At 36.5% G+C, this 11719-nt stretch overlaps 1 protein-coding gene across 1 annotated transcript; it reads left to right on the top strand.

The window, feature by feature from the left end:
* The first annotated feature begins 3010 nt into the window (after nt 1-3010).
* LOC144452906 (uncharacterized) lies at nt 3011-9707 on the top strand. Its single transcript, XM_078144117.1, has 4 exons — nt 3011-3155; nt 5572-6021; nt 6706-6930; nt 7368-9707. The coding sequence occupies exons 2-4, from the start codon at nt 5754-5756 to the stop codon at nt 7826-7828; spliced, it is 954 nt and encodes a 317-aa protein (XP_078000243.1). The 5' UTR covers nt 3011-3155; nt 5572-5753; the 3' UTR covers nt 7829-9707.
* The last annotated feature ends 2012 nt before the right edge of the window (nt 9708-11719 follow it).

Raw genomic sequence — 11719 nt, 5'->3', positions numbered from 1 at the left:
AAATAAATAAATAAATAAATAAATAAATATCATGACCCTTCCTTACGGAAGATAAAATTTAGTACAAATAGATCTGATAATATTATAGGAAGAGAACGCAATTTTTAAACTTACTGGAAAACCATGCAAGGTTTGGCCTCTGGTGAGTCAATGTCGAACGATCTGAAGTCAACAGATTCTCCATCCATCGTTTGTATTGTTCCATTAGGCAAGACCTGGGCGTCAAACCGAAACCATTTGAATGGATTAAAATGGCCCAAATCAATTAGATACTGTTGGATTATTTCTTCCTTTTCTGTACTCATGATTTGTACTAACTTCTGTCCAATGCTTTCACAGGTAGTGACTGCTGACAGCTGAGATTTTGTCATATCAATTACTTGAACATCTGGTGAAGTATCTGCATAGAGGAGACCAATGTCAGAAAAGGATTTATTTAGGTGTGAACAACAGTTGCTCTATATAAAATGTTAGTCAAACAACAAACGAATGATCACATTTAATATTTATGACTCTGTTAATAAAATATAAACCTAGAGCAAATTCAATGAATGTATGTATGTATGTATGTATGTATGTATGTATGTATGTATGTATGTATGTATGTATGTATGTGTTTGTCTGTCTCTCTGTCTGTATGTGTGTGTGTATCTTTAGTCACTTACCTGACGGTTGTACACATAGCATGATTGTTATTATAACAGCAAGGAAATCGCAGAAGTCCGCGACGTAGCTTGTTTGTTTCATTGCAGATTAGATATTTGTGTTTCTTTTCCCTTCTTCCAGCAGTAGTACCGAGTCGATGTCGTCAGTACTTATCAGTGGTCGTCACAAGTTTATTGCTATTCTGTACATGCTTTGGAGACTACATCACTTTTAAAGGGGTGGTATATTACCACTTCAGGGTTGTCACATTACCATTCTAGGGATGGCACATTACCATTACAGGGGTGACAAATTAGATTTATATAACTCTGAAGCTTACCGAATGATGGAAGTGTACACTATACACATTTTGGCAACTTTCCTTTCTTTCATCTGCTCTCCAGATGTACAAATTGTCTTTAATAGAGGATTTTTGGGCGTTAAAGATTTTGATGAGTCTGTACCCGTTTTAAAGTTTACCTTACTAAAATATATACTTCTACTGTTTATTTGTCATGGCAATATACAAGCAATATCTTTATTTTTATTATAATGGATCTTAAGAATGTGAGTACAAAGAAACAGTGCAAGAAAATCGATAACAGTAAACGACAAATGTCATAAAATCGTAATATCCTACACGGAAATTCGAAACTTATTGAAAATAACTAAATTCAACGGTATATATCTTCATCTACTAATGTCATTAATTATGCAAAGTACTTATGAATATTTAAAAGAAATTCACCAACCGGCTACAATGTATGTGCCAACTTTTGTGAAATTTGAAGCCTGATTACCAAAGGTAATAACGTTTAGGACCAGATGTATATTGTATGCCGTTGGCAGGTAGTGAACTTGTTAGCTACCGTGCATATTAATTTCTGAATTTCATTAATTATGCAGATTCCTCATTAATATGAAAAAAATACATCAACCGGTTCTAGAAGACACAAATTTCGTTGTCATCAGTCCATGTACCATACTATGGCGGTGACTCATTACAGCTAAAATTATGTTGGTTTTGTGTTTCACTCATGTAACATGACATCTTTTACACACACTCTGACAACGTCTAGTGTAAAATATACAATTACATCAGTAGAAAATGGCGATGAGAAATAGCATGAATGTTATCGCGATTTCATGTTTTATAACATCAAAATATTCGCGCCGACTTTTAAGAAGCCATTTAGCTATTTGTATGTACATATGTAGTATGATATGTTAGCCAAGTTGATACAAAATAACATATATTGTAAATTCAATGCTCACAACTTCTTCTGAAGTATATGTCTGTGTGGTAGGTTTATTCCGATGAGCAAAATTCTATGAGGGTATAAGTGAATGACGGACTTGCCATTCGAGATAATAGGTAGCTCATTTTCAAAGTTGCCGTTTTCTCAGTTTAGTTTCAAGGGGTCCTTTTTATTTCTATGTTTCGGGTAATGTATCTAGGGCAACGAAAATGAGGACATTACAATGAGAGTAATTACTTCGATGTTTTAAACCCATTCTAGCACCACATGCATAGATATACTCAACAAAAAGATCACAAATGCCGATTATCAGACTATATTTGTAGGTCTTCAATTTCAAGGCCATTCATTTGAGATGACAAATCTTCAGTCCAACGGTGTAATAATGTACGTAGTCCAGAAATTTGTTAATATCTCAGGAACAATCCTCACCAGATAATTTCAGTAGTATTCTACAGCTATCATATATCTTTTATAAATAATTAGTAAACTTGTTGTTTATATGCAAATATGCCAATTCGGATTTGTTCAACTCAACTACACCAAGCTAAATATACAGCCGATTTCAGAATACTGTTCGAGTGGCCTGCTGTTTGATACAACCACTTGAAATCATGCACATGCTACATTTTAATACCAAAATCGCACTTTATGGTACATTTAGTCTCGGAATGAAACAAACCATTTAAAGCAACGTACTGCAACAAGACACAGACAAGCAGGCGCCAATGTTTTGACATCTGCGTGTGATGTCTGCATGGTGGCACAGTCAATTCATTTTATTTAGACAAAATGTTGCAAGAAACTGTATTCATTCAATCTTGCTATCTTAAAGTGTAGCATGTGTACTTATTAGTTTCTGCACGGTTGTATCAAAGAGAGCTGCACGGTATTTGGAAATCCACTGTAGATATGTGCGGAAATCTATGCTTTAACAAAAGGTGTAGTCTTTATGCAGTTAAATTTACAAATCAAGGGAGAATGCAGCAAATAGTTCACTTATGTTTCGATCGGATTTACAGAGTAATACTGTGCAAACAAAATACAGTACCGCATCGAGCTATATGTATATGCGCATGCGCATTGACTAGAAATACCAATACCGCCTGACATGTCCTTGGATACATACAGTGTGAAGTGTTTGTACCGCTTCGAATTCACAAAAATCATTTGATGTTATCATTCACGCCTGGGCAGCTGACGTGAAGTAACTACGAAGCGATTGTTCACGGTATCTTTACTACTGACAAGGTAAGAGTTTCACCCGCAAAGTAAGATGAAATTAACGTTGAAAAAATTCCCCTACCCTCCAGCAACACACTTGAGGCGAGTATTCTATTCATAAACTAATCAGTTTGGCATTCAATTCTTTTGAAGAGAACAGTACACGTACTTCGGGAGTTGTAGCTTAACATGTGCATGCATTAGATTGGTAACGTAAACAACGTTAACAGTATCAAATATTGCTGACTTCGTTTACAATAGAACACCATCAAAATCGATTCGGAATTTCAATTTGTAAGATTTGACGTACTTTTTCGCTTCACAAGCAATTTCACGACTGAAGAGTGTCCTCACCTTTTCATACCTTTTATTTTTTCAAAAAACAATTGCTATAATATACGTCAATGTCCGAATTAAACTGATCAACTTAATGGGTTCCTGTAGATATCGTCGTGCTCCTATAAGCGTGATATAATCTCAGATTACTACAGTGGTCTGAGATATAATCCATCGTGAGGGACCACGAATAATTACAACAGACCCGCGGTAACTTGTAATCTCGTAAATAATTCATACCGCGGATCGACTAATCCCTAATGATAGGTGAACACAAACAAACCGACAAAAGGATTAAGACTTGTAAGCGTAGATTATGACAAACGGATAACGCAACCCCCTAAAGTATTCCTTACATTTCAGACCACCAATGTATCTGAACTTACGTATAATCGTATATTTGAGTCTGTGTTGTTCTCTTGTGTGGACCGTTTACATTAGCGTTCAATAGCTGAATGTGTTTGCCGACTGAGAGCGAAATATTAACCGTTGTTGTTTAGTGTTTGGTCGTCGCTGTTTTCAATCAATCAATTTGAATATAACAGGCTATTGAAGTGTACGACAATAGAGTGCCTTTTGTCAACCAATTGACGTATGTGTGCTTCACAAGAGCGTGTCCAACGGTTGAATTGTTAGTAAGATCTCGGACCACTATTGAAAATCTAACTCTGGTGACATGCAGGTGTGTTGTGTTATAGAGACATGGGTGTGTGCTTTGCTATGATCCTGCTATGATCTGTTGCTAGGTACATGTATGCATTAAACGTGTCGCTACCGAGGCGATAATGAAGCCACGGTTAAAGACGAACAGAAGCTGAGTTTATAAGCTTTTATACTTCAGTGAAAATACTTAAATAAAACCTTGATTTAACTGTTCTAGTATAAAGCTAATGTCGACGCACGTCTTCTTTGTTATTACATTCTTCCGGTGTCGTTACAACAGTCAACTGCGCAGTAGGCCCTTCCTTGACATTTTTATGGACACACATGTATAATAAATTACGTCATCGGATTGTTTACAAGTTATTTCACCATTTAGTCTACCAGGTTTGAGTTTTACTAAATTGCAACTGATGGCTAGGTATATGTTTCAGTACATAGAATATACTATGAGTACCCTAGTTTTTCAAACTACACAGCAAAAATTGCACCCCGGCAGAACGTATGAACTCAGTTTGCTCCCCTTAATCAAAGTACAGTCAAATGCAAAATATTGGGAAAGTAGTGTTCATATACTTAAAGAGCAGTACAAATAAAATAAAGATAAAACCATAGGAAGTCAGACATGCCACCCCACTATGACCATGTCTATTCAATAGGCACAATACTGCGACATACTTTTAGTTTATATTTATCTTAGTTAGATGAAAGCTCAGTTTCTACGGTTGTATTTTTACAACGCGCTCATGCATAGATAATTGTATTGAGTAAGGTTGTCAGGGTTTTTATTCGAAGTGCACTGTAAATAATCTACATGATACAGTGGTTTATCGTCTAACCTTTGCACGAACTGTTTGCCCTCTATTTGCACCTTCTCAGTCCCGTCACGTTGAGCAGTTCCCGAGGGACACTGAATAGAAGTCAGGCAACTAAAACAGAGGATGGGAGACGCTCTTTTGAATTGACAAACTTAAAAGCCTAGCCTAGTAGCTTTTATCAAATGAAATCACCGGAATAGCTCTTTGAGCAAAATCTCTCAGCATTTAAAGTATTTCTATAAATCTAATAGCGAACAATAGAGCGTTGCTAGGAAGAAACGATCTAATTTGTTGGCACGCACTACAGGTAAAACGGAATACAGGAAGAAATTTATCGGCCATTACGCGACTGTGTTTTGTTAAGTAACCAGGGCATACAAATATTTCATTTAAGATTGTCAACTAAAATACCAGATTTTCGGTGCAGAACGGATGTAATACAAAATTCTATCGTCAAAATTTCTTCTCGTGCTGACGTGAGAAATATAGTCGACACCTGCTGAATTCCCTTACAGACAGACAGACAGACAGACAGACAGACAGACAGACAGACAGACAGACAGACAGACAGACAGACAGACGCAGTTGGAGTTATCTTTGAAAATGAAATAACTTTTATTCAATTTCAGGTTGATATATTGCGAAGTCTATCAAACAAAGATGGCCAGCCCAAATTTGCATGCATTGCCATAGTTTCGAAGTATCTGGTTAAAAGATGTTTGCGTGCAACCACTAATGAATCGCATGTCTTGAAGACCTCTTAAGTGCCCGGTAGATTGTAATAACGTCATCTACGATCCGTGGTTTCAAAATGGCTGATTTCCGTCCATTACCGGGTGGCTACATGCGAGGAAGGCGACCAATGAAATACTTACCACCTATAAAATCTAAATACATCGGAACTACCGACACTTTTGATTGGTCTGAGATGGAAGGGAGACAACTAAGACGAAGTATGGATGATACCTTTGTACACGGGGCTGCCAGATATGAACACAGACTTTATTGTTCCATAGTTACAGGTATTGCTAAATCTTTGACGAGAGAAAACGTGGATGATATGAGGTTCTTAGCGAGAGGTGAGTTTGAACGAGATTTGTATTTAGAGTCCACCTGTGACCTCTGACCTTTTTACTCAAAATGGGGAATTTCGAACGATCTGTTAAATTATCAAATATTTAAGTAAATTAATCCTTTTTGTTCAAACTGTGCATAATTCAATAGTTTTTATCTACTGTGATTTTGATCTATAGAATAAGATGGCAAGTACCAAGTCACCGTCACCCCCCCCCCATTAATTTTTGATACTCGTTTTGGCGGGACTTTGTTGACAAAGTAACGTTCAGTCCAACATGTCATAGCGACTATTGACAGTGTACATCCTAATATAACCAATGCTTGAAGAAAGACGAGTTCATGTGTTGTACGCGGTCGAACAGAAAATATGGAATTTATACACAGGTCATTCTGCGTCACAACAACGCGTTCCTACGTCATTGGTTCTACAGTACTCGAAATATGAGTCAGAACGTTTGTAGTTCAGAATGGATATTTTCCCACACTTTTCTTAAATTTAGCTTGCGCATATGCATTCACAATATTTTCCTCCAATCAAACCCTCCAAAATACTCGTGACATAAGGGTTTGTCACTGTTAGTTTTCGACTCGTTATGACAAGGCCCCTCAGGCCACTTGTATTTTCCTCTGCTGAACGAAAAAAAATTATCAGAGAATAATATCTAAATGTATTTGCATATTTTCAGATTACGTAAACCCGCCGGAACTGTTACTCGATGTTCGCACTCCAGATGAGATGTTAGCTGTTTTGGAGGGTCAAAAGTTACTGGCAGAGAATAGCCTCGTATTCTTACAAATGTTATTATACTATATTGGAAGACTAGATTTGTACAATATGGTGATAGAGTTTAGACGAAGCAGACAGAAGGAGCTGGCTCAGAGAGGATTTGATATATCGAACGAATATCAAGGTATTCGTGAACTTGTTGTCCGAGAAAATAAATCAATCTTGAGTTGTTAAATGTATAACTATAAGCCAGCTACTAAAATTCAATAGACAAGATACAACAAACAAACATTTACAGCGAATTTCACAATACCGTGTATCGGCTCTGTTTGATACATATTCACACAGAAACTAATAAAATACGATTTACTCAACAAACCTAAAGCAATACAGTAATTACCAGTGAAAGAAAAAGTTCAACTTTAATTCTATTCAATCGACAATCTGCAACTATCAACATATTGCCAATTGCATTGCTATGACAACGAATTATCTCTAGACACTCGATTTTGTGTTTGATGTTGTCATGGTCACGTTACTAAATTTTTAATTGATTTTACATTGCAAAATGAAATGAAACAAGATAAAATTCTAAATTTTCATTCCTGTTTTTGTTTTTAGTAAAATACGAGGACCCAGAGAGAATAGAAATTGCCAAAGATCTCGCTCGCTTAAGGCGAAAGTTGAAGATTTATCCAAAAAGGAGGACCAGACAGGAAGACAGGGAACGAGATCTCGCGATAGAAATGATGAAACTACAAGCAAAGATGTTAGAAACGGAAAACAGACTATTAGATACACAAGCGATTGCTCATGCCGTGACGCAGGAAAAGAGATGTTTACAGAAACTAAAACTTACACAGGAAATTGACGAAGCAGATCGCGCTTACGGTGTGACGGAAAGACAGCCTCCTCATAAACAAGAGTCGATGACGAAGAGAATACGGAGACTGCGCAGAAGTCTCGGACTCGAAGAAGTTCCAAAGAGACGTTCATATCGTCATGAACCACCGGTAATGCTTAGTTTACCGGATATATATGATAAGAGACTATCAAGAATTGTAGCTATTCAAAAATACTAATGCATTGGCGAATGCCACGCCAATTAATGTAAAAGATGAAAGATTTTCCCGCCGAAATCATTTGACTAAATTTTAGTCATTTTTGAAAGATGTTCGCATAAAGCAGTTCCATTTTCAACTGAAATTATAGTAATTAGCGTCAGTTGTAAATTTTAATCAAAATTTAGATTTGAAATGGTCATATTTACGTAAATAAGGAATCTCCGATTTGATCACCAGTCGGCGGTAAGTCACGTGCACGCTGCTGACGTCACCGTGATATAGGCCCAGATTTATATTGGGGCCCGAGTATCCGGTGTACTAGCTGCAACTGGAAGGATATTTTAAACTGTTTTTTTTGTTAAATATAATGACAAATTCATACTATCATACACCCTGAAAAGTATTGTCACTTGTGAGTAAACATACCAATAGTAGCTGTACAAGTAATAATACGGTACTGTACAAGTAATAATACGGTACAAAAAATCCTGTCTGTTCGAAAAAATACGACCTAGTAATCGACGCTTCAGTTTACAAAGATAGACACAAACTAGAACTATTGTTGTTCAATGTGGTAGATTACACAAGTAGTTGAGCGTGATTACTCTGTTATGCAAATCTAACCACCATGTGAGTGTAAACATCGGAAGTCCCAAAACAGTAAACTGGCAAGTAAATGGAACTATTCAATAGCTTATCATTGTTGTATCAACAGCATATTGCAATGATATTTTTTAATAGTATGTGTCTATCTTAGTAATCCAAAGCCTTGATAACCCAAGTGATAGCACTCCAGTTTGAGCTTGTACAACTTTAAATTATGTACAGCAAAGACAAGAAAAGAAAGGTATTTCTAATTTTGCGACACTAGTACTAAAACTCTGAAAACATAATGGCTGGTGTTTTTGTTGCATTGAATCATATTTTTTGTGAAATTACAGTGACTCGACGTCTGATATGAACGTCATACTGATCACTAGAGCAAATGATATAGTCCTAAGGTAACCAAGTCAGCTTTAACTCCAACTTTCAAAATCACAATATTTGAAGAGAATCTTTTAATTTTGTGTATATCATGAAACGATAATGGGTTTCTAGTGTATTTTGTTTTCCAACATAGAATCCCATGATTAATTTTGCAGTAACGTCATGTATATTTTGTTCGTTATATCATGCCATATTATGGTTACCCACCTTGCAATTATTTCGGAATGAAGTGTCACGAGAGGGCCACATTACGAAAATACTTTTTTTTCTTTCCAGTTTGGTGATCGTTATAGCCGTATTCTTAGTTTCTTTTTATTATTGGTCCATGCATGTTGCAGATATTCATGTTCATTTTCGCATCCGAAATATCAACAATCCACATAGCTGTACATTATTTTAAAGTGTGTGTTTTATTTATTGCCTTTTCAAGAAGGCAATCTGTGCATATTACTCATACGTCCACTCGGCTTCAACGTATATGTCTCCCCGTCCGTCCATCTGTGCGTACGTATATCTTTACTAGAAAGACGGTTCAATCCTTCAATTAGCTCAATATCTCGTCTTAAAAACACTGACTATAATGTTTACACTGGCTTGATATCCGTGTGTAAACAGTACAGTAAATTGGTAGGAGGCTGCTAGTCTGGTGATTGGGTGGTCGTACATGCTTTAGTCATGGCCAAGATCAGCTAAATAAACAAACCACCGATAATACAATCATGAAAACAAAATAGTTAAAATTACAGGTGAATAATGTTTAAATAGATTTTTTAGATGAGAAAATGTATCTATTTCGATTTTTTTTCATTAACTTTCAGAATATATTTACATTATTAGAATGAAGATGTGGTTCTCTGCATGTTGTAGAAAATACTTACAACCTTCTCCGGTGAATTTTGAAAAAACATGATAGACAATATATGATATGTATAATAAAATCATCTTTCTATACTAATAAAAAGATAAAATGATCAAATTGGTTATCAAAATTCCGTCAAAAATACTAAACACGCATGCATGCATGCATACATACATACATACATACATACATACACACACACATACATACATACATACATACATACATACATAAACTTTTCAGCCATTCTAAAACGCGCATGCGCAGTGGGCTGAATAACGGTCAGACTGCCGAAATTTATGAATGAAGTACTAGTATATTTATAGATAAAGCCATGTGCTGTTGTTTACATCGCATGTGATATTGTATGCGCAATTGTTTGTTTGTCCGGTACTTACGCGTTATCCGCCTCGTTATGATTTCAATATGGCCGCTACCTGATAAGGGTAGCGAACGGCGGCTCCCATGGTCGAGTAAGCACAGGTGTTCCTCATTGTGGAAAACAATTGACGTCTGTGTGTTCCAGTAGTACTGTATACCAGATAAAAGCATGATATCCTAGTGTAAACTAGTGTAATTTTATGATGTTTTCGATTAGCAGTAATATATACAAAAGCATGAGTTAACACATCTACCTCACAAGTGAACGCAATGTTCTAAGTCCCTCTCCAATCAGATGATAGATGGTCGATGGTCGATGGTCGTGTTCTCGGGAATGTCGGCACAGTGCCCCCAACAGCAGAGCATTCGTCCTGTAGTATTAGTGTGTAGCTCAGATTCAGTGCAATTTTCGTCGAAAATATATCCTTTGTAAACAGTCGATGTTTGGAACATGGGCGATAACCACTGTCTAAAATTTATCCGACACCTCACCCCGACTACACCACACCCCACCGAATGTGAACCCTCGGATAAAAATCATTCACATATGATATATATACCAAGAAACATGGGTTTTTCATACACTCAGAGAGAGAGAGAGAGAGAGAGAGAGAGAGAGAGAGAGAGTGCCACCTTATTAATTATCAATACTGAAACAGACGATTATTCTGATGGCTCACCCCAACCACACACATGCAAGCGCACACAGAGATCTTATCTCTGTCTCCCACGGTCTGTTTGTCTGTCTGTCTGTCTGTCTGTCTTTTTCTCTGCCTGTTTCTGTGTCCGCTGTCTCTTTTATCTGTCTATGTCTGCCTCCGAGTCTGCCTGTCCTCTGGCTGCATTTCTCTCTAAAAGTATGCAATAGCATGTTCACACACCCAGACATTCAAATATTTATACATCACAAATGAAAAAAACAATTGTGTGTGATTACAATTCTTATTTTATTTCAACATCTAGACCAACAATAAATACTTAACGATCATAGTACTTCACAAAATAATTACTAATGCATGCAAATCCAATACATTTGTGCTACAGGAATTTGATATATACTATTGACAGAAATAAATAACATAGTAAAGTGGCATCAGCATAATCTATTACATAATATATATAGAGAAAAATTTACATTAATATCGAAACACTTAACTATACACTGTGGGAAGGAAAGACGAAATTTCGTTGTATAGCAACTAGTCGAGTCCCTCCCTGTTACAACCTTAGAAATTACCCTTTGGGCAAGCTAGTAAATTGATATTTTCATAATATTGTTCATGATAATGCTGACACACTTAACAACAATTAATACTACTAATAATGTTGGTTTTTATAAAGCGATTTTCCACTCTGTGCTCAAAAATGCTAATGACAATGGGAAGTATTAGTCCATGAACGTTGCATTGACAGTTTCATGTGTGCAATCATGTTCAGGTGCAGTCATTTGTCCTGTAAGGTGTATATGGGCAATCTGAGTGACGCCATCAGCCATCGTTTTTGGCGAGGGTTTTACTGGGCTGTGTTTCTTCTTGCAAACAATGTCACAGGTTGCAAAGAAAATAAACAGAAAAACTCCCTGTAAAGACGACAATATGGTGAACACGTAAGAGAAGATCTCATTCTCAATAAAGGCCTCAATAAGACCCAGGGACCAAAACAGTCCAAATAAGCCAATTGTA

The sequence above is a fragment of the Glandiceps talaboti genome, chromosome 23 (genome assembly GCF_964340395.1).
Source record: "Glandiceps talaboti chromosome 23, keGlaTala1.1, whole genome shotgun sequence".
Taxonomy (NCBI): Eukaryota; Metazoa; Hemichordata; class Enteropneusta; family Spengelidae; genus Glandiceps; species Glandiceps talaboti.
This window is presented reverse-complemented; position numbering and strand designations above follow the sequence as displayed.